The sequence below is a fragment of the Camelina sativa genome, chromosome 14 (assembly GCF_000633955.1).
Source record: "Camelina sativa cultivar DH55 chromosome 14, Cs, whole genome shotgun sequence".
Lineage (NCBI taxonomy): Eukaryota > Viridiplantae > Streptophyta > Magnoliopsida > Brassicales > Brassicaceae > Camelina > Camelina sativa.
In genome coordinates this window covers 9,175,368-9,202,555 of record NC_025698.1, presented here as the reverse complement: position 1 = coordinate 9,202,555, position 27,188 = coordinate 9,175,368, and the positions used below count along the sequence as shown (strand labels likewise).

The 27,188-nt window shown below is 37.8% G+C and overlaps 2 protein-coding genes across 8 annotated transcripts; both read right to left on the bottom strand.

The window, feature by feature from the left end:
• Window positions 856-4,728, bottom strand: LOC104740606. The gene is made up of 13 exons (XM_010461265.2): window positions 4,175-4,728; window positions 3,811-3,963; window positions 3,515-3,727; window positions 3,321-3,410; window positions 3,071-3,187; window positions 2,717-2,986; window positions 2,461-2,617; window positions 2,303-2,380; window positions 2,099-2,199; window positions 1,809-1,979; window positions 1,638-1,712; window positions 1,448-1,555; window positions 856-1,326 (listed from the first exon to the last, which is right to left on the bottom strand). Exons 1-13 carry the CDS (start codon window positions 4,568-4,570, stop codon window positions 991-993), a joined length of 2,265 nt encoding a protein of 754 aa, XP_010459567.1. The 5' UTR covers window positions 4,571-4,728; the 3' UTR covers window positions 856-990.
• On the bottom strand, window positions 8,174-26,829 carry LOC104740605 (protein MICRORCHIDIA 6). Of its 7 annotated transcripts, XM_019236229.1 has the most exons (22): window positions 26,364-26,827; window positions 25,909-26,123; window positions 17,227-17,328; window positions 16,959-17,033; window positions 16,831-16,865; window positions 16,559-16,627; window positions 16,390-16,468; window positions 16,203-16,292; window positions 15,990-16,065; window positions 15,796-15,874; window positions 15,590-15,718; window positions 15,066-15,164; window positions 14,882-14,968; window positions 14,467-14,613; window positions 14,280-14,372; window positions 13,947-13,998; window positions 10,345-10,456; window positions 9,943-10,112; window positions 9,389-9,498; window positions 9,035-9,114; window positions 8,905-8,947; window positions 8,174-8,520 (listed from the first exon to the last, which is right to left on the bottom strand). In XM_019236229.1, exons 2-22 carry the CDS (start codon window positions 26,111-26,113, stop codon window positions 8,404-8,406), a joined length of 2,049 nt encoding a protein of 682 aa, XP_019091774.1. In that variant the 5' UTR covers window positions 26,114-26,123; window positions 26,364-26,827; the 3' UTR covers window positions 8,174-8,403. The 7 variants fall into 7 exon arrangements, with proteins under 7 accessions (XP_019091774.1, XP_019091775.1, XP_019091778.1 ...); XM_019236230.1 differs by lacking the exons at window positions 14,280-14,372; window positions 14,467-14,613; window positions 14,882-14,968; ... (8 more) ...; window positions 16,959-17,033; window positions 17,227-17,328 and adding exons at window positions 17,576-17,668; window positions 17,763-17,909; window positions 18,178-18,264; ... (7 more) ...; window positions 25,411-25,445; window positions 25,539-25,613 and having other exon boundaries at window positions 25,807-26,123; window positions 26,364-26,829; XM_019236233.1 differs by lacking the exon at window positions 16,559-16,627 and having other exon boundaries at window positions 26,364-26,824.

Genomic DNA, 27,188 nt, shown 5'->3' with positions numbered 1-27,188 from the left:
TGGACACAACACATGCAGCAACATTTGTTGCACAATGACACACAACAGCTCGAAGCAGCCTTGACAAACTTCTCAGCAGCATCAGGTGCTTTCTGTTCGCCAAATCCTGGTGGAACATTCTCTCTGGTGGCTGTTTTATCACCAAAGCCTATCCCGAGGCTTTGTAGCGGGATCGTTCTTGATACCATCTTCTGTTTCTCGCCATTGCTTGATGTCTGTTAATATATATGAGTTAATATGAATCTCATCTGGTCCTCAGAACAGAATTAATCACTAGGTTTTCGTTCAATGTGGCAGTTTTAGTTCATAATTTCTAGATATGCATCAATACAATACCTTTTTCTTTCCGGCAGTGTCGCTGGGTTTCAATTCTTCTGTGTGCTCTAATTGGATCATTCTAGTATACTCGGATGGTACGCTGGTTTGGATGCTTAGTTTAGCAATCTGAGAAGAAAAAGATAAAGCAAATTTACGGAGAAAATCCTGAAAGGGAAAATTGAGGAGGATGTGTGAAATGTAGACGAACCTTCTCTTTTAGCTGTTTGTCTTCAGAGAACCATGCCTCAGCGGTAAGCAAGTCGATCACATTCTTTGCAAATACCTGAAAATATTTAGGGANTGGGGTTCAAGTTCCTATAATTCCCCTCGATATCAGTTTCTTCTGACTTCGAGTCACCATTTTTCTAGCACTTGATCCCATCTTTGTGGACTTTGTTGAATGACGGTTCACCAAAATTGCATTATATTACAATATATGGATCGTTTTAAGAGAACGAAATCGAGTAAATTGTGAAAGAAACACATGGATTTGTCTCTTCTTTTTACACTTTACTCCCCTGAAGCAACTTTACAAAAAAAAAAGAAAAAAACACAGCTTTTATATTTGATGAGGCCGTACATGCAATGTGTATGTAAATGTACAAACTTACTTTGAAACTTAAAAAGCTTTACACTTGAATTCAAAACCGGTTTTCTTTTTTAACATTATAACTACCCGTCGTCTCCAGAGCAGCAAATAGCTGAGCAACATTCAAAGCAGGCAAGGCAAGCAATCGCTGTGAAGAGCTGTGTGAAGACAAGGACACATTGATCATTGAGCTTCGTGCAGCACTGGACACAACACATGCAGCAACATTTGTTGCACAATGACACACAACAGCTCGAAGCAGCCTTGACAAACTTCTCAGCAGCATCAGGTGCTTTCTGTTCGCCAAATCCTGGTGGAACATTCTCTCTGGTGGCTGTTTTATCACCAAAGCCTATCCCGAGGCTTTGTAGCGGGATCGTTCTTGATATCATCTTCTGTTTCTCGCCATTGCTTGATGTCTGTTAATATATATGAGTTAATATGAATCTCATCTGGTCCTCAGAACAGAATTAATCACTAGGTTTTCGTTCAATGTGGCAGTTTTAGTTCATAATTTCTAGATATGCATCAATACAATACCTTTTTCTTTCCGGCAGTGTCGCTGGGTTTCAATTCTTCTGTGTGCTCTAATTGGATCATTCTAGTATACTCGGATGGTACGCTGGTTTGGATGCTTAGTTTAGCAATCTGAGAAGAAAAAGATAAAGCAAATTTACGGAGAAAATCCTGAAAGGGAAAATTGAGGAGGATGTGTGAAATGTAGACGAACCTTCTCTTTTAGCTGTTTGTCTTCAGAGAACCATGCCTCAGCGGTAAGCAAGTCGATCACATTCTTTGCAAATACCTGAAAATATTTAGGGATTGACACTTTACGTAAACCTGGATGTCTTTATCAAAGAAAACCACTTTGGGGATGATTATGAAAGGAAGGTGATCTTACTTTATCAAGAGGCATGTCTTTTGCACTTTGTACAGTCAAGTTTACAGAAAAGCTGCTCAAATCTCCTAGCAGACCTTTTGCTATCACATTCTCAGGGAACTTTCCTCGGTATCTTCCATATATCATCAATGGATTTGCAGACGTCAGATCCGGAATATTTGAGGGGTATACCTATTATTGTAGCCACAAGTAAACAATTTCAGTATTACAGACATCAATTTCATCGAATCCGAGGAAACAAAAAAAAAATCCAAAAAAGTCAAGCAAACAATCTTAGCATAGAGGCACACCTCAACTTCATCTAGACTCTGCAGAGGCTCAATTGTTATATTAACAAGAGCTGTGGATAAAGCCTTTGTAAACAGTTTGTCCAGTCGTTCCTCAATGTGATCTGGACAAAGGAATATATTGTTTAGATAACTATATTACATATGTTATAGCACAGATTATGACAACTTTATCCTTAAATTCACCAAACGCAGTCAAAGTTTCACCTGTATTATAAACTGATTCGTGCTGGCCCCTGGATAGATTTGCAAGCATTTGCAGGAAGTAGTGGTTACAGAACACACCTGAAAATATTTCAAAGAGTCCACATATGAAAAGGTAATCAAAAGATAATCCCGGTTGTTTTACATGTAGACAAGTTTACCTAATCCAAAAGTGTGTATTCGTGGACACACTGATCCAGCACTAGCAAGATGTTTCTTCATTACATCACAAATGTGTCTCTCATCTTCAACAGACCCATCTGTTACGAAAAAGATCATAGGAATAGAGCCACGAGTATTCGAAAGCATTTCGACAGCCTGAAAGTATTGAACAAAGTTGGCGAAATTATTGTCAGGACTCAATTTGAGGGGATATAATCACCAAAGTGTTAAGCTACAAGTAAGTTGTCGAAATACCTTCTCTAGTGGAGGGAGCATGTTTGTACCATCTGCGATGACAAAGTTCTTGTTCATCCACTCAATGCCTCTTTCAACAGCATCTGGAGTGACCAACTCCATCGAAGTCGAAAACAGAGAAGTGTCATCGCTGAAAGTGATAATATTGAAGGAATCTCCAGGATTAAGCTTAGATAGAGCTGTGGATATCGCATTGTTTACATCCTCGAGAGGTTTTCCAGTCATGCTTTTACTTATGTCAACAACAAATACTACCTCCCGCTTGAATACCTGAAGTTGACAGAAAGAAACTTACGATTATAATGCAGTTGGCATTTACTGCACAGAAAATAAAAAAAGAGTTCAAAATCAAACCTTTGTTTTTTGTTGCTTTCCTGGAAAAAGATAGAAAGAACATATGTCTCTCTGATCAACATCGTGAGCAGGAGCAGATTGAAGGAATAGTCCACCAACTATACTACTTGAAGAGGCCTACGATTGGTCAAAAGAAAAAAAAGAAGCATAAGCACTCTTCACAACATTCAATGCAAGCCCAGTTGTCTAGGGCCTACGAGACGTCGAAGCAGCAACAGAGATTTAAAAGCACTAGTGAGAGAACTCATACCGTATAAGAAAAGCTAAAGTCTGTGTTGGACCACTTTAAAACATCAGCTTCATATGCAAACCTCAACTTCCCTGCACTCCGCAATTTTTCCTGTAATAGATGAAAGGAATAAGAGCTACAGAATAGAAACCAAAAGAAAAAAAAAAACCTGAAAGATGATGGGGCGTGTTCAGAAAAAGTATATAAAAGCAGACCTTAAGTTGATGACTGCATCCTTTGCAGAGAACTTCAGTTCCAGTACCAGCATTAACACTCAAATAAATCTTTTCCCTCTTGGAGATTTTCTTAACCGCAGGAGTCACATACTCAGGAAAGCTGAAAGGAATATCAAGAAAAAACTGCCCTTCATTATACGTCAACTTCTGAGACCAAGACATCTTGATAGAGAGGTTGGTACCTCCATCAACCTGAAAATAGATGGCAGATATAATAATCAGAAAAGAGGCCAAAAATACACACACACAAACACCATAAGAAAATTGCACATCACCTGTGGTATTGTAAGAGTGAATATGTTTGGTTTCAAGAAGCCTCCAGTTTCAGGATGTGCCGTTTTCTCAAATTCATTTTCATCGTCGGCTGTTATCAACTGAGTTGTGTAAGATTTTCTAGGAATCTCAACCTCAACACCTAGAATTGAACCCTGTTAGCCATACACTCTATTAGTAAGAGAACCAAAACTTTAAAGTGAAAACAAAAGGGCATCAATCAACATTGAAGAAAGAGATATCACCAAACCCCTTCATCAAATTGAGAGACGTAACCCTAATAGGGCTAATAGTGACACTAATCTAATAAATTACAAAAGAACAATCTCAAATTTTCCCGCAAAAAAACAAAAAAAAGACACAGACCTGTTCCCCCATGGGAATCGCGATTCGGCAATCACATCTCTTGCTTCCCATAACGCAGTGAACCCGCCACGATCCGGTGACGGTGACGATAGCGGTATCGAGGTAACAATCAACATCGAGCTCAATCGAATTCATCTGCAAAGGAATCAAAGCAGGTGGGTCGCACCTGCCGTGCACGTGAGGCTGATAGCTAGGTAAATCCGGGTTATCCACAATTCCCGGGTCGGGTATAACGGCGTAAACCATGGGAGCCGTAGGAAGGTAAGGCTGCGTCGTAGCCGATCTCTCCATCGGCGCAGGTGGTCTCGGAGCCGCGACGGCCCTGTCTTTCCCGAAATAAATCCGTTTCGCGAGTTTAAGCCCATCGTCCACCGCTCTAGCGAAATCCTCCGCCATCTTTCCCACTCAGACGGCGAAGAAACTCTTTTTTTTTTTTAATTTTCTTTTTTTTGTCTGTCTGTCTGTCTCTCTCTCTTTTTCTCGGGAAAACAAAATGAAGCGATTCGGTTTCTTAGTTCTTCAGACAAATCAGAGAGAGTCTTTTTGAGACTATTTTCCAGCGCATTTATTTTTCTCACTAAATAAAAAATTTTATATTTATAATTAATTCATGTTAATGACTAATTTGACCCTTTCCTTTTTCTCTGGCGCGATCTTGATCCGACGGTTGAGAGTCACCTAAGCATACCGACAAAGTGGCGCGAATCAGCTACATTTCTCATTCATTGTTGCTGAAATCCGTGTGAACGAATCACTTCTCTCCACGTCGTAGGAGAGAACGTGTTGGACCCGCGGAATTGTGAATGTGGGTTGAAAGCATCTGATTCCTACCTTATAGCCTTCAACGGTAAAATCTCTCATGGGTGTTTGTGCGCTCTCACGTGACAACTTAGCCGTTGGCTCATGGCCTTTTCATGCACTTCTGACTTATGTGTATATTGTATTCGGGGCCGGTCCAACAAAATATGTGGTCCAAAGGGAAGAAAAAAATGTGGCTTTTTTATAAATAAAAAATTAGTTGACAAAAAAATTAAATTCTTCAAACTAAATAAAAAAAAAACCTTACAAAAACTACTTAATTGATGAAAAGTATACAATAATGCCTTAGACAACTTGAGGTGATTGTTTTGAAAGAAATTTTTTTAGATACGGCAGTTGTTTAGGTATTCGAATAAACAATGTTTTATAATAAATCTAATCATATTTTTTCCCTTTTTGTTTAGGTTTAGGAATTAAAATTTTGTGTTATTTTAAAAACAATAATAAAAAAAAGAATTTAGATATGATATTAATATATATAAAAAAGAGTATAAAGATGTGGCCTCTTTTATGCTTTACGTATATACAATAAAAACCATTACCCATTATATATATACAACAAAATATGGCTATATGAAGCTTCATAGAAAAAAAAAATTTGGAGGCCCTAAGCATGGGCTTAGCCCGTCTGTCCTCAGGGCCGGCCCTAATTGTATTGTGGTTGTTGGCATCAGCTGTGACGTATCACTTACACTTAATACTTTCTTGGCTGGATTACTCTTCGTTTGATGTTTTTAATTGGCTGTATTATTTCCTGATTTAGTATTCTGGTTGTATGTTCTAACCAAATCAAAGACTTTATAATCGGATTATATGTCTGTGGAGGTATTAAAAAAAAAAAAATGCTGGGATTGCTATACAATTGTAGAAATAGTTAACGTGGAGTTTTTTTTTTCGGTAGGGGACCGGGAGACAATAGTCTCCCAGCATTTATTAAAATTCAACAGTCTTACATACGAGTATGCCTTGAGTGCATGAGCCCAACCTCATCGTCTCTAAAAATCGAGAATAACTCAATAGGGACAGAGTCCAACAAATGAAAACCTAAAGGAAAGAGAAATCCATGATTGACTAAACCATCAGCTAGACAGTTTGCTTCATGGTATACATGAGATAAACGGACTGACCAGTCCTTCACAACCAAGCCATGGCACATGCGTACCAGGAAAGACAGGGGATGACAATCATCAATCCCTGTATTCAGAAAATCCACCACCAGCTCCGAATCCACCTCTAACTCAAGACATCAGACTCCTTTATCCCAGGCCAGACACAAACCATAGTATACGCCCCAGAGCTCTGCAAGCGGTGCCGAGCATCTCCCTATGTTCAAAGTAAACCCTCCACACCATCGACCATCTGAGTCTCGCAACACCCCTCCAGCCGTGGCCAACCCTGGATTGCCACGAGATGCACCATCGGTGTTCATCTTCATCCAACCCACCCTTGGTCTCGACCAGCCTATCATCCGTTCAACCCGGGGTTGCGTGACCTCTCCTTCGTCACATTCGCCAAAACTATTTCTTTAGCTAAGTCTTGTAGAAACCTAACACGATCGCGACACTTCCCATTCACACCGAATACATTTCCACACCTCCATTTCCAACCCCACCAGACCGCTACTGCAAAAAGGGTAGACCATGGAACACCATCAGAAGCCACATATCCTTCTGATACATTCCCAGAAATCCATTCCAACAGAGTAACTTCAAAGAACTGTTGGTGTCTTCTTGTCGGCACCAACCTCTCCCAGACTCCCTTCATTGCGGGACAATCCCGCAAAACATGGATAATAGACTCAAAGTCGCCTTTACAAACTTGACAAACCGCAGAATCACACAAATGACGTCTTGCCCGCTCCATATTGGTCATGATTGCTTGATGACTAGTCAACCAAAGAAACACTCTGATCCGTTCTGGCACTTGTAAGCGCCACAACTTCCTGTAGAACTTCTCCATATTCGGCCTTGGAGAATTATCCCTAGTAATCAATGCATACGCAGAACTGACTGAGAATTTCCCATCTGGCGACTCTCCCCAAGCAATTCTGTCAGTAGCCCCTGTAACCCTATCCACAGCAAACGTTGTTAACTCCAAGCGTTTCTCTAGAGGCAGATAAGAAGATATCCTATTCCAGTCCCATCCATCCTCATCTCTCCACAGCTCGCTAACTCTCAATTGCAATGCTGCTTGTGGTAACTCTCCCTCCACTGCGTCAACCAACGGGTATTTCGACAACCATTTATCAGTCCAGAAGTTAATGTGCCTCCCATCACTAAGCACCCAACTCTGACCCTGTAAAATCACGTCACGAAGGCCAACACCTATACTTCGCCATGTTGAGGACCACGTGCTTTTCACTGACAGCCAGTTATACCCCGTCGTATCATCCACTTTTATATTTACTTCTGAGCAAACAAGCCCACAAGCTTCCTCTATCCCGCAGCAACCGCCATCCAACCTTAGCGATAAGAGCCTTATTCATGTCTTTAGCAGCTCGAATGCCTAGTCCACCCTACCATTTAGACGAACACACCTTATCCCAAGAAACCAGGTGATGCGTCCTTCTTCCTGGTGTACTGCCCCATAAGAAATTGCGAGACACCTTATCTATACAAGCCAAAGTGGCTTGAGGAAGCATAATAGTGCTCATGGAATGAACTGGTATAGAGGATAATACTGCTTTCGTAAGAGTTAAGCGCCCTGCCAAACTAAGAGTGTGACTCTTCCAACCCGCCATCCTCGAGGACATCCGTTCCAAAATTTCTCGAAACGTCGCCTTATTCAATCTCTTCTATAGTACCGGCATCCCCAAATATTTACCAAGATCTATGGTGGACTTAATTCCACTTTCCTCACTGATCCGTATACCCAACTCTCTAGAAACATTCTCGAGAAGAATATTTTGGATTTCTCCAGACTAACTTGGAGTTTTTTATAATCAATGGTTGGATTACGAATTTGCAATCTAATTATTAATTAATAATAATCAGTGATGATTGTCACTATATTGTAACCGTTTGGAAATTAAATACCAAATATCTACTTTTATTATTCTCGGATGGGTGGTGACAGTGACACAGACACACAACGACAAGTCATGGTCATTTGTTTTTTTTTTTTTGACAATACATGGTCATTTGTTTAAAGAGGCTCTTTTGCAAAGTAAAACCTAAAATATGTAGAAATTTAAATATTTCCCCATTGACTTTTGGTGAATTTCCTGGACAAAAAAGGATCTTTGATTTCATGAACATGGACCCTGTTACTTCACATTTTGTTGCCTTACCCTAGGCAGACTCATTAGTAGAGACTAGATAGATAAACCAATAAGGATCCCTAGTTTTCAAACCTAGAGGATGGATATGACAAAGGCAAAAAAAGAGTGTTGTTAAGTGCAGAGAATATTTCTAGGCATTTACATTTCTTCTGTGCTCCCCTTTCACCATACCCAAAGCTTGTAGCTCTCCCATTAACCTTTCATATTCACTTTTAGCGTTCTCGATCTCACTCCTTATATTCATGGCCTGCACAGACAAAAACCCCGATTTGTATCACCACAAAATGAAGATCGTTTTGTGCAATCATTTGACTCAAAATCACCGTCGAATCTTATTCAACCAGTTTATGGAGGAACTTATGACGACATAGGCCAATCTAGTATCTCTAATCAAATGATGTGATTGATGGAAATTACCAATTGCAATAAGCAACTTAAGAACCAATTAATAGATCGTTTAATAAAAAGACACAGAAGACAAGACTCATGGAGAGATGCTAAACTAGCTTCCATATATCTTATGTCTTTAGAGGAGGTTGGGATTACGCAGGAACAACGGTGAGTCAAAACCACCAAAGCAAATGAAAGAAATAAGTACTAAAATAGGGTTGTTAATGTCATACGGACGTACCTTGATTTCAAGGTTCTGACTTCGCACCTTGTGGTCCAAACATCTGAGTATAAGAATTATAATAAATTTTCTGGCAGAAATCACAAACAAATGCGGAAATTGGCAATCTATATTACATAATTTATCTTACTTTTCTCGGAGCTTCTTGTTTTTTTCCATCAACTTGACAGTTTCACTATCTTGTGACTGACTTGCAGATCCACGAATAAACTTCAGAGCATGTGAAAAGCCAGTAAAATTAGAGAAACGGAATGGGTAGAGATGCATTTACAAACTAAAGTTACTATCATGTTTTCTACGTGGGCACATGTGCATGAGATATCACATAAGAAAAATGTCATATATATGTCAAACAGTGCTCACATGAAAATCTAGTCAGCAATTTCACAGATAATAATTATATAACATCTAGGTACTGGGAACAGTCATGGGGTTAAACATGTTCAACAGGAAATGAAAGAAAAAGAAACATATCTTGAGGTACCTGTTCAACCCGATCCGGCCCCGGGACAGTAAAGCCATCATTCCCAACCTTTCTTTTTGACGCTGCGCTTGCAACAGAATCAGGATGTTCTTTCCTCTTCTCCAATAGCACTGCGATAATAATGAAACCATAAGTCAGCATCAGAGAGAGTTCGGGAATGCTGGAAAGGGAAATATACAGTACAAAACGACGCCCAACAAAATGATTGTGTGAAACTAACTCTTCCTTCCACATCATCACAATAATAGACAGACGCACTCGTAATCAGTTTGGAAAAAGAGTGTCAATTTTTCAGTAAGATATTTGATTATTTTATTTAATAAGATACTGATTATTTTGTTCTCATTCTAAGTAAGGAGATTAACTAGCTGCAAGTTGCAGTCACTATATAGAGAATTCGCAGCAGTATCATATTAATGATTCTTAAAATGGGCATAATCCTTAACCAATCCAGGTCAGACCGGGTAGTCTAATATTATAACTCAAGTTTTGTTCTAGTCAAAGACCAACTACGATCCCACTTACATCATGGTTCAAGTTTTAGTAACATTTACCTGGTTCAGCTGAAACTCTAGGCAGAGATGTCAAATTTCCTTGAGGAAAAACTGCTTTGAAGCCTGGGGGAGGACTTATTGCTTGTCTACCGGCAGATTGAGCATTTTGAGGTATCTGAAGACGAGGCTTCTTATTTACTTGATACCCAATCAACACACAATGGCAGCTCCTGTTAAAGATTTTCAATCACTTGAAATAGTAAGAAACGCTGGAAACTGGTACAAGGCCAGTCCAGAGGTAATAGGGGAACGTTTAAAGACAAATCAGAGGACTTCAAATCCCCAATATATCTTATGTGGTCTTCTACCATACACTAGGAAAACTCTGTATTATCTACTTTGAGGGAATATATAAATGTAGCAACACAACAGCAACCAAAAAGACAAGGCTAAGGAAATTACCAATACTCCACTGTCATTTCCTTCAAACGGTTTTCAAGCTTCTGAAGAAGAACAGTTTTCTCGAAATCCTGCTTGTTATGGGTTGGTTCAACAAAATTAGCTTCTAGAACACCTGTAAACAGCATACAACTTAACATAAATTCACCCGTCAAAGAACTGTTCTAAAAACAACAATCAGTGTATATCTAATGTTTTATTGATTTATCCATTTCGCAGTTTTTTACCAACAACCCCTCTTCCTCGACTGCTTGAATAATTTATGACCTGCCAAAATGGCTGAAAATAGCAAAACAATCAGACAAGGTCACAGTGTCACATAAGAGTATGTGCAGAATTTGTGATAGAAACTTGACGGATACTGAGTTTTTAACTGGTGCAAGAAAACTTTAACTACGTTCAGAAGATTTTTTAAAAAACACCTTTAAATCTGCATGCCACCATCAGTGTAGAGAGGTCTAACAACAAAAAAAATAATTAAAATCCCAGTCTATACCCCACTCTATGATAATCCTTTTCTACTGAATGTGAACTAACATATTTAACATTTCAAAACTCACCATAATAAGGCGGTTTTTGTGATAAACGCAGAACCCATGAAGATTTACTTTGGGAGCTTCTTTCAGAAATCCAATCGTCGTTACAACTACAGCCTGCTCATTGAACGCCCGATTCAAATCATAATAATGGAAAAAGAGTAAGAAGTTTAAAAGAAGAAAAACAAAAGCCTTCAGATATTTTACGCACCTCTCCAGATCCAGCAGCATGAGGCTTATACAAGATGTACTGCGGATGCATGAGATCATCAGCAACATTATGATGTTCGACAACCTTACCACGCAAAATGATCTTGAACGTCTCAGGAATCCGCAAGTATAATATGGATAGGTAAACCTGCACAAAGGTATCAGCAGGGGGAAGAATTTCAGTTGCATGCCAGCTATCTAGTCTTAGTATACACACAGTTACACAAGTATTTCTTATATACAGCTGTCTGCAGCATTTTATTATCTGTGTCTATGTGTATTATGCATTTTCCAAGATTATTCATGAGTACATTCACACATACATTTATGATTCAATGTTACTGTTACCACTTGCACATGAACATAAGCATAAACAGTTCCCTAAACATTATTGACCAAAAGAAATAGAAGCTCACACGAAGAGAGTAAGAAAACCGGCTAGCGATATGATCATTCACAATCTTAGATCCAGTTTTTTTTATGCTGCCTTCAATGAGAATATCCTACAAAGGAAAAAATACGGAACAAAACAAGATCTCAATTAAATGATAATACTTGGGATCGAAAAAAGATTCGAAATAGGAAAGATCAAGAATTCACCTCTGCAACCGAATCAAAGTCTAGTTCCAATTTAGCATCACTGTTGAGCCACATATTATAGATAATAACCTTTGTCCCATGTGGTCCAACGTCATCAAACTGATAGAAAGAAAAAGAAAATAAAATGTCACTGAAGAGAGGAACTTGGTAACATATTAGATAAAAGGAAAAACTTTATTAAATGGGGCAAACACAAATAGAGAATAGACCAACATGAAGGGGCCTAATTTAAGCGCACACTAAAGTCTCGATTGAACTGCTCTAGTCTTATCTAAGCATTCATTCATCCATATCTATCCAAGAAATACGGAATTATGGAAATGGAGAACAGTCGTGCATGGCTTCACGGTTGTGATCAAATTATTATATACGGAACTTAAAGCTCATCAAAAGCTTTTATCAATTGTACCATGACAGGGAATATTGAAAGACCCCACAAATTTTAAACCAAGTAACCAGGAAATATACAGATTGTAGACAACATGGGTTGCCTGGATAAAATAAAAATAAAAAATTGGGCTTACCTGCTGCAAAAGTTCTGCCTCTGTTGAAAATGGAGACCATTCTAGTAGAATGGAGAGGCTGGATATAAAATGTTCTCGGTCTTGCAACGGCTTGAACTCGCCAGCTGATACCTTAAACTCGTAATCCAACTGAATATTGACAAGGCTACACGGTTAAATTACAGAAAAACAAGGTACATTTATATGTGTCAGAGAGGGAGACTCACAATGGGAACAACTATTCTATCATGGCCAGTACGTGTGAGGTAAGTATAAGAAAGGAGCCCGATACTTTGTGTCAATGTTCTAGTCAGATGGAAAAGAAAACAATTAGCCAATATTCTCTTGTTCAGAAAGCAAATGTTTGGATGGAAAACTGCTAGAACATTGGCGCATAGGATAACCAACAATGACCACTCACTGGTTCTTTGAATGGCGGCTGAAAACAATGACATCTGCCCCAAGTCTCATTGTGCTAGTCTTGAAACCATTTCCATCTAAAGAATTATAACGAAGTGAAAAGACGTAGAATCATGATTAACGATCTGAGCTTCAAAATCATAACTATAGATATGGGATGCAGAATTATAATTAGAGATATAATTGCTAAGAGCATAAAGAGAAAGATTCATACATCTTCCAATGGCTGAATCCGATTTTTTATCTGAGAAGCCAAAACCCATGCAATTTCGCATTGCCTGAGGATCCATCCCACCACCATCATCTAAAATTTTTATGCGAGAAGATTAGAAAGTCTTTCTTTTGCATTTTTCCTATTGTAATTGGCACGAAACTTAATCCAAAAAAATCAATGCAAATACCTTGAATTAGCAATGCTGTTGTACCATCCCTTGGATTTGTGGTTTTATCTACAATGACAAAAGTGGCCCCATTTTGGATCTACAGGGTGATGAAGATACAGAGCTATTTTAATAAATTATCATCCAGAACTATTGAGATTATCTACAAATATTTAGGGCACACTTCCACCTTAATTAAAAAAAATGACAGAATGGTGTCAGAAAGCGAAGCGCTCGGGTCCCAGAAGGGAGAGGTTCTCTATCAAGAATATAATTATACAAGTATTCAAGAATTTAAAGATTCAAAAGTCAAAACATTTTCGGTTAAGCAGAGACATTAAGATATGTGGAAAGTAGAAACAAGGTTCAAAGAGTGAAGAGTATAATTGAAAATTATTTGCAGGAAAGAAGAAGCAGGTAGTAAGATTTAAAGCATTAAGCACATCAAAAGAAAGGACGCACCTCATCAACAGCATTGTCAAGCNGTACAAGGCCAGTCCAGAGGTAATAGGGGAACGTTTAAAGACAAATCAGAGGACTTCAAATCCCCAATATATCTTATGTGGTCTTCTACCATACACTAGGAAAACTNAAAAGTCTTGTTAAAACGCTTGAATAATGTTTACTTAGCCACATACAAAAACGGGAAAATGATGGTTATTTAAGCATACCACCAAAAGCCCATTTATGTGAAGTAGCATTGGAGTGAAGAAACATAGGGTGCACATGAAGATAATTTTTTCCATCTGCAAAATATATGTCAAGAATTATAAGCAGAAAGCTTCCACATGTAAAGCGAAAAACCCTGGAACCAAGTNTTCAACAAAATTAGCTTCTAGAACACCTGTAAACAGCATACAACTTAACATAAATTCACCCGTCAAAGAACTGTTCTAAAAACAACAATCAGTGTATATCTAATGTTTTATTGATTTATCCATTTCGCAGTTTTTTACCAACAACCCCTCTTCCTCGACTGCTTGAATAATTTATGACCTGCCAAAATGGCTGAAAATAGCAAAACAATCAGACAAGGTCACAGTGTCACATAAGAGTATGTGCAGAATTTGTGATAGAAACTTGACGGATACTGAGTTTTTAACTGGTGCAAGAAAACTTTAACTACGTTCAGAAGATTTTTTAAAAAACACCTTTAAATCTGCATGCCACCATCAGTGTAGAGAGGTCTAACAACAAAAAAAATAATTAAAATCCCAGTCTATACCCCACTCTATGATAATCCTTTTCTACTGAATGTGAACTAACATATTTAACATTTCAAAACTCACCATAATAAGGCGGTTTTTGTGATAAACGCAGAACCCATGAAGATTTACTTTGGGAGCTTCTTTCAGAAATCCAATCGTCGTTACAACTACAGCCTGCTCATTGAACGCCCGATTCAAATCATAATAATGGAAAAAGAGTAAGAAGTTTAAAAGAAGAAAAACAAAAGCCTTCAGATATTTTACGCACCTCTCCAGATCCAGCAGCATGAGGCTTATACAAGATGTACTGCGGATGCATGAGATCATCAGCAACATTATGATGTTCGACAACCTTACCACGCAAAATGATCTTGAACGTCTCAGGAATCCGCAAGTATAATATGGATAGGTAAACCTGCACAAAGGTATCAGCAGGGGGAAGAATTTCAGTTGCATGCCAGCTATCTAGTCTTAGTATACACACAGTTACACAAGTATTTCTTATATACAGCTGTCTGCAGCATTTTATTATCTGTGTCTATGTGTATTATGCATTTTCCAAGATTATTCATGAGTACATTCACACATACATTTATGATTCAATGTTACTGTTACCACTTGCACATGAACATAAGCATAAACAGTTCCCTAAACATTATTGACCAAAAGAAATAGAAGCTCACACGAAGAGAGTAAGAAAACCGGCTAGCGATATGATCATTCACAATCTTAGATCCAGTTTTTTTTATGCTGCCTTCAATGAGAATATCCTACAAAGGAAAAAATACGGAACAAAACAAGATCTCAATTAAATGATAATACTTGGGATCGAAAAAAGATTCGAAATAGGAAAGATCAAGAATTCACCTCTGCAACCGAATCAAAGTCTAGTTCCAATTTAGCATCACTGTTGAGCCACATATTATAGATAATAACCTTTGTCCCATGTGGTCCAACGTCATCAAACTGATAGAAAGAAAAAGAAAATAAAATGTCACTGAAGAGAGGAACTTGGTAACATATTAGATAAAAGGAAAAACTTTATTAAATGGGGCAAACACAAATAGAGAATAGACCAACATGAAGGGGCCTAATTTAAGCGCACACTAAAGTCTCGATTGAACTGCTCTAGTCTTATCTAAGCATTCATTCATCCATATCTATCCAAGAAATACGGAATTATGGAAATGGAGAACAGTCGTGCATGGCTTCACGGTTGTGATCAAATTATTATATACGGAACTTAAAGCTCATCAAAAGCTTTTATCAATTGTACCATGACAGGGAATATTGAAAGACCCCACAAATTTTAAACCAAGTAACCAGGAAATATACAGATTGTAGACAACATGGGTTGCCTGGATAAAATAAAAATAAAAAATTGGGCTTACCTGCTGCAAAAGTTCTGCCTCTGTTGAAAATGGAGACCATTCTAGTAGAATGGAGAGGCTGGATATAAAATGTTCTCGGTCTTGCAACGGCTTGAACTCGCCAGCTGATACCTTAAACTCGTAATCCAACTGAATATTGACAAGGCTACACGGTTAAATTACAGAAAAACAAGGTACATTTATATGTGTCAGAGAGGGAGACTCACAATGGGAACAACTATTCTATCATGGCCAGTACGTGTGAGGTAAGTATAAGAAAGGAGCCCGATACTTTGTGTCAATGTTCTAGTCAGATGGAAAAGAAAACAATTAGCCAATATTCTCTTGTTCAGAAAGCAAATGTTTGGATGGAAAACTGCTAGAACATTGGCGCATAGGATAACCAACAATGACCACTCACTGGTTCTTTGAATGGCGGCTGAAAACAATGACATCTGCCCCAAGTCTCATTGTGCTAGTCTTGAAACCATTTCCATCTAAAGAATTATAACGAAGTGAAAAGACGTAGAATCATGATTAACGATCTGAGCTTCAAAATCATAACTATAGATATGGGATGCAGAATTATAATTAGAGATATAATTGCTAAGAGCATAAAGAGAAAGATTCATACATCTTCCAATGGCTGAATCCGATTTTTTATCTGAGAAGCCAAAACCCATGCAATTTCGCATTGCCTGAGGATCCATCCCACCACCATCATCTAAAATTTTTATGCGAGAAGATTAGAAAGTCTTTCTTTTGCATTTTTCCTATTGTAATTGGCACGAAACTTAATCCAAAAAAATCAATGCAAATACCTTGAATTAGCAATGCTGTTGTACCATCCCTTGGATTTGTGGTTTTATCTACAATGACAAAAGTGGCCCCATTTTGGATCTACAGGGTGATGAAGATACAGAGCTATTTTAATAAATTATCATCCAGAACTATTGAGATTATCTACAAATATTTAGGGCACACTTCCACCTTAATTAAAAAAAATGACAGAATGGTGTCAGAAAGCGAAGCGCTCGGGTCCCAGAAGGGAGAGGTTCTCTATCAAGAATATAATTATACAAGTATTCAAGAATTTAAAGATTCAAAAGTCAAAACATTTTCGGTTAAGCAGAGACATTAAGATATGTGGAAAGTAGAAACAAGGTTCAAAGAGTGAAGAGTATAATTGAAAATTATTTGCAGGAAAGAAGAAGCAGGTAGTAAGATTTAAAGCATTAAGCACATCAAAAGAAAGGACGCACCTCATCAACAGCATTGTCAAGCAGTTCTGCAACAGCTGCAAGAACCAAAAAAAGTCTTGTTAAAACGCTTGAATAATGTTTACTTAGCCACATACAAAAACGGGAAAATGATGGTTATTTAAGCATACCACCAAAAGCCCATTTATGTGAAGTAGCATTGGAGTGAAGAAACATAGGGTGCACATGAAGATAATTTTTTCCATCTGCAAAATATATGTCAAGAATTATAAGCAGAAAGCTTCCACATGTAAAGCGAAAAACCCTGGAACCAAGTTAAAGGAAACAGTGTACTCTGGCGTGTATCACTCAAACGTCAAAACATTATAACCTCCAGAGACAAAAACCAACTCATCCAAGCAAAAGAGTAATAATTAGCTGATGATTAGAAATACATACTTGGCCGCTGTGACTTTGAACTCAGTTCATCATTATAGCTTCCAGCTTTCCAGAATTGCCTACAAACAGGAGCTGGACATATGGTGGATGAAGAGGTGACACCAGCATCATCAGCTGGCGNCAGAATTTGTGATAGAAACTTGACGGATACTGAGTTTTTAACTGGTGCAAGAAAACTTTAACTACGTTCAGAAGATTTTTTAAAAAACACCTTTAAATCTGCATGCCACCATCAGTGTAGAGAGGTCTAACAACAAAAAAAATAATTAAAATCCCAGTCTATACCCCACTCTATGATAATCCTTTTCTACTGAATGTGAACTAACATATTTAACATTTCAAAACTCACCATAATAAGGCGGTTTTTGTGATAAACGCAGAACCCATGAAGATTTACTTTGGGAGCTTCTTTCAGAAATCCAATCGTCGTTACAACTACAGCCTGCTCATTGAACGCCCGATTCAAATCATAATAATGGAAAAAGAGTAAGAAGTTTAAAAGAAGAAAAACAAAAGCCTTCAGATATTTTACGCACCTCTCCAGATCCAGCAGCATGAGGCTTATACAAGATGTACTGCGGATGCATGAGATCATCAGCAACATTATGATGTTCGACAACCTTACCACGCAAAATGATCTTGAACGTCTCAGGAATCCGCAAGTATAATATGGATAGGTAAACCTGCACAAAGGTATCAGCAGGGGGAAGAATTTCAGTTGCATGCCAGCTATCTAGTCTTAGTATACACACAGTTACACAAGTATTTCTTATATACAGCTGTCTGCAGCATTTTATTATCTGTGTCTATGTGTATTATGCATTTTCCAAGATTATTCATGAGTACATTCACACATACATTTATGATTCAATGTTACTGTTACCACTTGCACATGAACATAAGCATAAACAGTTCCCTAAACATTATTGACCAAAAGAAATAGAAGCTCACACGAAGAGAGTAAGAAAACCGGCTAGCGATATGATCATTCACAATCTTAGATCCAGTTTTTTTTATGCTGCCTTCAATGAGAATATCCTACAAAGGAAAAAATACGGAACAAAACAAGATCTCAATTAAATGATAATACTTGGGATCGAAAAAAGATTCGAAATAGGAAAGATCAAGAATTCACCTCTGCAACCGAATCAAAGTCTAGTTCCAATTTAGCATCACTGTTGAGCCACATATTATAGATAATAACCTTTGTCCCATGTGGTCCAACGTCATCAAACTGATAGAAAGAAAAAGAAAATAAAATGTCACTGAAGAGAGGAACTTGGTAACATATTAGATAAAAGGAAAAACTTTATTAAATGGGGCAAACACAAATAGAGAATAGACCAACATGAAGGGGCCTAATTTAAGCGCACACTAAAGTCTCGATTGAACTGCTCTAGTCTTATCTAAGCATTCATTCATCCATATCTATCCAAGAAATACGGAATTATGGAAATGGAGAACAGTCGTGCATGGCTTCACGGTTGTGATCAAATTATTATATACGGAACTTAAAGCTCATCAAAAGCTTTTATCAATTGTACCATGACAGGGAATATTGAAAGACCCCACAAATTTTAAACCAAGTAACCAGGAAATATACAGATTGTAGACAACATGGGTTGCCTGGATAAAATAAAAATAAAAAATTGGGCTTACCTGCTGCAAAAGTTCTGCCTCTGTTGAAAATGGAGACCATTCTAGTAGAATGGAGAGGCTGGATATAAAATGTTCTCGGTCTTGCAACGGCTTGAACTCGCCAGCTGATACCTTAAACTCGTAATCCAACTGAATATTGACAAGGCTACACGGTTAAATTACAGAAAAACAAGGTACATTTATATGTGTCAGAGAGGGAGACTCACAATGGGAACAACTATTCTATCATGGCCAGTACGTGTGAGGTAAGTATAAGAAAGGAGCCCGATACTTTGTGTCAATGTTCTAGTCAGATGGAAAAGAAAACAATTAGCCAATATTCTCTTGTTCAGAAAGCAAATGTTTGGATGGAAAACTGCTAGAACATTGGCGCATAGGATAACCAACAATGACCACTCACTGGTTCTTTGAATGGCGGCTGAAAACAATGACATCTGCCCCAAGTCTCATTGTGCTAGTCTTGAAACCATTTCCATCTAAAGAATTATAACGAAGTGAAAAGACGTAGAATCATGATTAACGATCTGAGCTTCAAAATCATAACTATAGATATGGGATGCAGAATTATAATTAGAGATATAATTGCTAAGAGCATAAAGAGAAAGATTCATACATCTTCCAATGGCTGAATCCGATTTTTTATCTGAGAAGCCAAAACCCATGCAATTTCGCATTGCCTGAGGATCCATCCCACCACCATCATCTAAAATTTTTATGCGAGAAGATTAGAAAGTCTTTCTTTTGCATTTTTCCTATTGTAATTGGCACGAAACTTAATCCAAAAAAATCAATGCAAATACCTTGAATTAGCAATGCTGTTGTACCATCCCTTGGATTTGTGGTTTTATCTACAATGACAAAAGTGGCCCCATTTTGGATCTACAGGGTGATGAAGATACAGAGCTATTTTAATAAATTATCATCCAGAACTATTGAGATTATCTACAAATATTTAGGGCACACTTCCACCTTAATTAAAAAAAATGACAGAATGGTGTCAGAAAGCGAAGCGCTCGGGTCCCAGAAGGGAGAGGTTCTCTATCAAGAATATAATTATACAAGTATTCAAGAATTTAAAGATTCAAAAGTCAAAACATTTTCGGTTAAGCAGAGACATTAAGATATGTGGAAAGTAGAAACAAGGTTCAAAGAGTGAAGAGTATAATTGAAAATTATTTGCAGGAAAGAAGAAGCAGGTAGTAAGATTTAAAGCATTAAGCACATCAAAAGAAAGGACGCACCTCATCAACAGCATTGTCAAGCAGTTCTGCAACAGCTGCAAGAACCAAAAAAAGTCTTGTTAAAACGCTTGAATAATGTTTACTTAGCCACATACAAAAACGGGAAAATGATGGTTATTTAAGCATACCACCAAAAGCCCATTTATGTGAAGTAGCATTGGAGTGAAGAAACATAGGGTGCACATGAAGATAATTTTTTCCATCTGCAAAATATATGTCAAGAATTATAAGCAGAAAGCTTCCACATGTAAAGCGAAAAACCCTGGAACCAAGTTAAAGGAAACAGTGTACTCTGGCGTGTATCACTCAAACGTCAAAACATTATAACCTCCAGAGACAAAAACCAACTCATCCAAGCAAAAGAGTAATAATTAGCTGATGATTAGAAATACATACTTGGCCGCTGTGACTTTGAACTCAGTTCATCATTATAGCTTCCAGCTTTCCAGAATTGCCTACAAACAGGAGCTGGACATATGGTGGATGAAGAGGTGACACCAGCATCATCAGCTGGCGACCGGACCTGATCAACCACACTAGTGCTACTCTGACCGATCGATCCTCTATTTTCTTCAGAATCTTGAGGTAGAGGATGTCCTTTGGAACCATGGCTTCTAGGTGATATGCTCTGAAGCATATTACCGCGCTCGGGTTTAACAACCACATCATCATGAGAAACGCTGATACTTCTATTGTAGCTCATCTTTGTTTATCTAGAAGGAAGCAAATAACAAACGAATTTTCAGAGATATGACAAACACAGATCATAAATTCCAGAATCCGTTGTTCTTGTGTGTATGTGCCCTAAGAAATCACTCCAAAACCTCTCAATACGTAACAATCCCAGTAACGAAACTCAGCTAAAACGACCTAGAAAGTAAAAATTAGGGGAATCACAAACCCCGAGAGAGAGAGGAGAAGATCTCCTCCGCTACGAAGGAATTGAAGTATACCTGAAAATTAGGCTCATGCAGAACGACTATAACTTCCTACTTTACAATGCGCGCGATATAAATAGAGAAGACGAAGATAGAGCAGAGAGATCGACGGACGGCACTTTTAGGGCTTCTCTCGGTACACCGATTACAATTCCGGTGTCACTTCAAACTAGCACTCTACTGTTGAATATAATTTTTTAATGTCGGCGTTGAGATAACGACGGAGATGAAAACCGGAGAATTAAGGAGTGAGGTCTTGGGTAAGCTTCCGGAACAATGTTCCGGTCAAATCAAAGACTCCTCGAGAAGANGGAACTTAAAGCTCATCAAAAGCTTTTATCAATTGTACCATGACAGGGAATATTGAAAGACCCCACAAATTTTAAACCAAGTAACCAGGAAATATACAGATTGTAGACAACATGGGTTGCCTGGATAAAATAAAAATAAAAAATTGGGCTTACCTGCTGCAAAAGTTCTGCCTCTGTTGAAAATGGAGACCATTCTAGTAGAATGGAGAGGCTGGATATAAAATGTTCTCGGTCTTGCAACGGCTTGAACTCGCCAGCTGATACCTTAAACTCGTAATCCAACTGAATATTGACAAGGCTACACGGTTAAATTACAGAAAAACAAGGTACATTTATATGTGTCAGAGAGGGAGACTCACAATGGGAACAACTATTCTATCATGGCCAGTACGTGTGAGGTAAGTATAAGAAAGGAGCCCGATACTTTGTGTCAATGTTCTAGTCAGATGGAAAAGAAAACAATTAGCCAATATTCTCTTGTTCAGAAAGCAAATGTTTGGATGGAAAACTGCTAGAACATTGGCGCATAGGATAACCAACAATGACCACTCACTGGTTCTTTGAATGGCGGCTGAAAACAATGACATCTGCCCCAAGTCTCATTGTGCTAGTCTTGAAACCATTTCCATCTAAAGAATTATAACGAAGTGAAAAGACGTAGAATCATGATTAACGATCTGAGCTTCAAAATCATAACTATAGATATGGGATGCAGAATTATAATTAGAGATATAATTGCTAAGAGCATAAAGAGAAAGATTCATACATCTTCCAATGGCTGAATCCGATTTTTTATCTGAGAAGCCAAAACCCATGCAATTTCGCATTGCCTGAGGATCCATCCCACCACCATCATCTAAAATTTTTATGCGAGAAGATTAGAAAGTCTTTCTTTTGCATTTTTCCTATTGTAATTGGCACGAAACTTAATCCAAAAAAATCAATGCAAATACCTTGAATTAGCAATGCTGTTGTACCATCCCTTGGATTTGTGGTTTTATCTACAATGACAAAAGTGGCCCCATTTTGGATCTACAGGGTGATGAAGATACAGAGCTATTTTAATAAATTATCATCCAGAACTATTGAGATTATCTACAAATATTTAGGGCACACTTCCACCTTAATTAAAAAAAATGACAGAATGGTGTCAGAAAGCGAAGCGCTCGGGTCCCAGAAGGGAGAGGTTCTCTATCAAGAATATAATTATACAAGTATTCAAGAATTTAAAGATTCAAAAGTCAAAACATTTTCGGTTAAGCAGAGACATTAAGATATGTGGAAAGTAGAAACAAGGTTCAAAGAGTGAAGAGTATAATTGAAAATTATTTGCAGGAAAGAAGAAGCAGGTAGTAAGATTTAAAGCATTAAGCACATCAAAAGAAAGGACGCACCTCATCAACAGCATTGTCAAGCAGTTCTGCAACAGCTGCAAGAACCAAAAAAAGTCTTGTTAAAACGCTTGAATAATGTTTACTTAGCCACATACAAAAACGGGAAAATGATGGTTATTTAAGCATACCACCAAAAGCCCATTTATGTGAAGTAGCATTGGAGTGAAGAAACATAGGGTGCACATGAAGATAATTTTTTCCATCTGCAAAATATATGTCAAGAATTATAAGCAGAAAGCTTCCACATGTAAAGCGAAAAACCCTGGAACCAAGTTAAAGGAAACAGTGTACTCTGGCGTGTATCACTCAAACGTCAAAACATTATAACCTCCAGAGACAAAAACCAACTCATCCAAGCAAAAGAGTAATAATTAGCTGATGATTAGAAATACATACTTGGCCGCTGTGACTTTGAACTCAGTTCATCATTATAGCTTCCAGCTTTCCAGAATTGCCTACAAACAGGAGCTGGACATATGGTGGATGAAGAGGTGACACCAGCATCATCAGCTGGCGACCGGACCTGATCAACCACACTAGTGCTACTCTGACCGATCGATCCTCTATTTTCTTCAGAATCTTGAGGTAGAGGATGTCCTTTGGAACCATGGCTTCTAGGTGATATGCTCTGAAGCATATTACCGCGCTCGGGTTTAACAACCACATCATCATGAGAAACGCTGATACTTCTATTGTAGCTCATCTTTGTTTATCTAGAAGGAAGCAAATAACAAACGAATTTTCAGAGATATGACAAACACAGATCATAAATTCCAGAATCCGTTGTTCTTGTGTGTATGTGCCCTAAGAAATCACTCCAAAACCTCTCAATACGTAACAATCCCAGTAACGAAACTCAGCTAAAACGACCTAGAAAGTAAAAATTAGGGGAATCACAAACCCCGAGAGAGAGAGGAGAAGATCTCCTCCGCTACGAAGGAATTGAAGTATACCTGAAAATTAGGCTCATGCAGAACGACTATAACTTCCTACTTTACAATGCGCGCGATATAAATAGAGAAGACGAAGATAGAGCAGAGAGATCGACGGACGGCACTTTTAGGGCTTCTCTCGGTACACCGATTACAATTCCGGTGTCACTTCAAACTAGCACTCTACTGTTGAATATAATTTTTTAATGTCGGCGTTGAGATAACGACGGAGATGAAAACCGGAGAATTAAGGAGTGAGGTCTTGGGTAAGCTTCCGGAACAATGTTCCGGTCAAATCAAAGACTCCTCGAGAAGAGAGAGAAAGTAATAAATAAAATTAAACGAAAAAAAAAAAAAGACAGAGAAAGAGAGAGTCGAATCTGAGGCGGTGGAGGGAGATTGAACGGAATCTGAGGCGGAGAGGTTGAGAGAATAGAGGAGGAGAGTGGGAAAAATTTGGGGAAGGAAGGGTTAGTAGCTTCTCGTGGAAGGAGGTTGGGGAAGAAACATCTGGGTCCCAGCTAATGCTTTTTTTTTTTTTAACCCCAATAAATATTATAAAACTTATTATTAACTTCCATATTTAATACAATATTGGTGAGGCGTACGAACATAAATTTTGATTAGTAATATTGTAACAGTCAGTATAATTTAATGAATACTAGTATTCAAAATTCAAAATTAAAAATCAGTTAAAAAACCAAAAAACAGATTTAAGTGGATAGATTTCAAAGTTTATTTATTATTCATAAGCATAACAAAAAAAGAAAAAAGTATATTAAATATATATGAATAAGATGCAGCTAGTATTCTTTTTTGGAAAAATAAACCAAGAGAAATAGTATGCGTGATGTCCACACGACACGTGTGGCATAAATGTTGATCAACTTGTACCACAGGTCCACAGCATTATGGAAGTCAAATGTTGTTGACTGTTGAGCGAACGGATGGTAACGATGAGTTCCTCGGAGAATCTCGTTTTTGTTGGACCTTAATGAACTTAAGAGGTGAATAATGATCCGATAGCAAAACGCCAACGTTGCGCCAAACAAATAAGAGATGCGACAGACGGACAGAGCCAGTTTCTAAAACAATACTATACTCTAATTAACTAATTGTAGTACTAAAGAAAAAAAGTTGTCATCATTATTGCATTATATTTGTTAACACAAAATTATAAACAAATCCTAAGAAACTGATTGATAATATCAGACTCTAGTCTCCTCATCTGGCATTAGAACACTGGCACTCAAGAAGGGAGGCTGTTTCGGACAATCAAATTTACAATCTTTGTTCTTTAACATATAGACTATCTCAGACATCGAAGGTCTTAATTCTACTGATGATTGNCAGGGTGATGAAGATACAGAGCTATTTTAATAAATTATCATCCAGAACTATTGAGATTATCTACAAATATTTAGGGCACACTTCCACCTTAATTAAAAAAAATGACAGAATGGTGTCAGAAAGCGAAGCGCTCGGGTCCCAGAAGGGAGAGGTTCTCTATCAAGAATATAATTATACAAGTATTCAAGAATTTAAAGATTCAAAAGTCAAAACATTTTCGGTTAAGCAGAGACATTAAGATATGTGGAAAGTAGAAACAAGGTTCAAAGAGTGAAGAGTATAATTGAAAATTATTTGCAGGAAAGAAGAAGCAGGTAGTAAGATTTAAAGCATTAAGCACATCAAAAGAAAGGACGCACCTCATCAACAGCATTGTCAAGCAGTTCTGCAACAGCTGCAAGAACCAAAAAAAGTCTTGTTAAAACGCTTGAATAATGTTTACTTAGCCACATACAAAAACGGGAAAATGATGGTTATTTAAGCATACCACCAAAAGCCCATTTATGTGAAGTAGCATTGGAGTGAAGAAACATAGGGTGCACATGAAGATAATTTTTTCCATCTGCAAAATATATGTCAAGAATTATAAGCAGAAAGCTTCCACATGTAAAGCGAAAAACCCTGGAACCAAGTTAAAGGAAACAGTGTACTCTGGCGTGTATCACTCAAACGTCAAAACATTATAACCTCCAGAGACAAAAACCAACTCATCCAAGCAAAAGAGTAATAATTAGCTGATGATTAGAAATACATACTTGGCCGCTGTGACTTTGAACTCAGTTCATCATTATAGCTTCCAGCTTTCCAGAATTGCCTACAAACAGGAGCTGGACATATGGTGGATGAAGAGGTGACACCAGCATCATCAGCTGGCGACCGGACCTGATCAACCACACTAGTGCTACTCTGACCGATCGATCCTCTATTTTCTTCAGAATCTTGAGGTAGAGGATGTCCTTTGGAACCATGGCTTCTAGGTGATATGCTCTGAAGCATATTACCGCGCTCGGGTTTAACAACCACATCATCATGAGAAACGCTGATACTTCTATTGTAGCTCATCTTTGTTTATCTAGAAGGAAGCAAATAACAAACGAATTTTCAGAGATATGACAAACACAGATCATAAATTCCAGAATCCGTTGTTCTTGTGTGTATGTGCCCTAAGAAATCACTCCAAAACCTCTCAATACGTAACAATCCCAGTAACGAAACTCAGCTAAAACGACCTAGAAAGTAAAAATTAGGGGAATCACAAACCCCGAGAGAGAGAGGAGAAGATCTCCTCCGCTACGAAGGAATTGAAGTATACCTGAAAATTAGGCTCATGCAGAACGACTATAACTTCCTACTTTACAATGCGCGCGATATAAATAGAGAAGACGAAGATAGAGCAGAGAGATCGACGGACGGCACTTTTAGGGCTTCTCTCGGTACACCGATTACAATTCCGGTGTCACTTCAAACTAGCACTCTACTGTTGAATATAATTTTTTAATGTCGGCGTTGAGATAACGACGGAGATGAAAACCGGAGAATTAAGGAGTGAGGTCTTGGGTAAGCTTCCGGAACAATGTTCCGGTCAAATCAAAGACTCCTCGAGAAGAGAGAGAAAGTAATAAATAAAATTAAACGAAAAAAAAAAAAAGACAGAGAAAGAGAGAGTCGAATCTGAGGCGGTGGAGGGAGATTGAACGGAATCTGAGGCGGAGAGGTTGAGAGAATAGAGGAGGAGAGTGGGAAAAATTTGGGGAAGGAAGGGTTAGTAGCTTCTCGTGGAAGGAGGTTGGGGAAGAAACATCTGGGTCCCAGCTAATGCTTTTTTTTTTTTTAACCCCAATAAATATTATAAAACTTATTATTAACTTCCATATTTAATACAATATTGGTGAGGCGTACGAACATAAATTTTGATTAGTAATATTGTAACAGTCAGTATAATTTAATGAATACTAGTATTCAAAATTCAAAATTAAAAATCAGTTAAAAAACCAAAAAACAGATTTAAGTGGATAGATTTCAAAGTTTATTTATTATTCATAAGCATAACAAAAAAAGAAAAAAGTATATTAAATATATATGAATAAGATGCAGCTAGTATTCTTTTTTGGAAAAATAAACCAAGAGAAATAGTATG

Excerpts from the sequence above, each read along its gene's own strand:
- LOC104740605 (XM_019236230.1), bottom strand. The coding sequence starts at position 26,113 with ATGAGCTACAATAGAAGTATCAGCGTTTCTCATGATGATGTGGTTGTT. Across the intron at positions 22,408-25,138 it reads TGTCATTTTTTTTAATTAAG|ATCCAAAATGGGGCCACTTT; the intron begins GTGGAAGTGTGC and ends ATCACCCTGTAG. Across the intron at positions 8,521-8,904 it reads GTCAGAACCTTGAAATCAAG|GCCATGAATATAAGGAGTGA; the intron begins GTACGTCCGTAT and ends TTGTCTGTGCAG.
- LOC104740606 (XM_010461265.2), bottom strand. The coding sequence starts at position 4,570 with ATGGCGGAGGATTTCGCTAGAGCGGTGGACGATGGGCTTAAACTCGCG. Across the intron at positions 3,411-3,514 it reads GATGCAGTCATCAACTTAAG|GAAAAATTGCGGAGTGCAGG; the intron begins GTCTGCTTTTAT and ends CATCTATTACAG. Across the intron at positions 2,987-3,070 it reads GAAAGCAACAAAAAACAAAG|GTATTCAAGCGGGAGGTAGT; the intron begins GTTTGATTTTGA and ends TGTCAACTTCAG.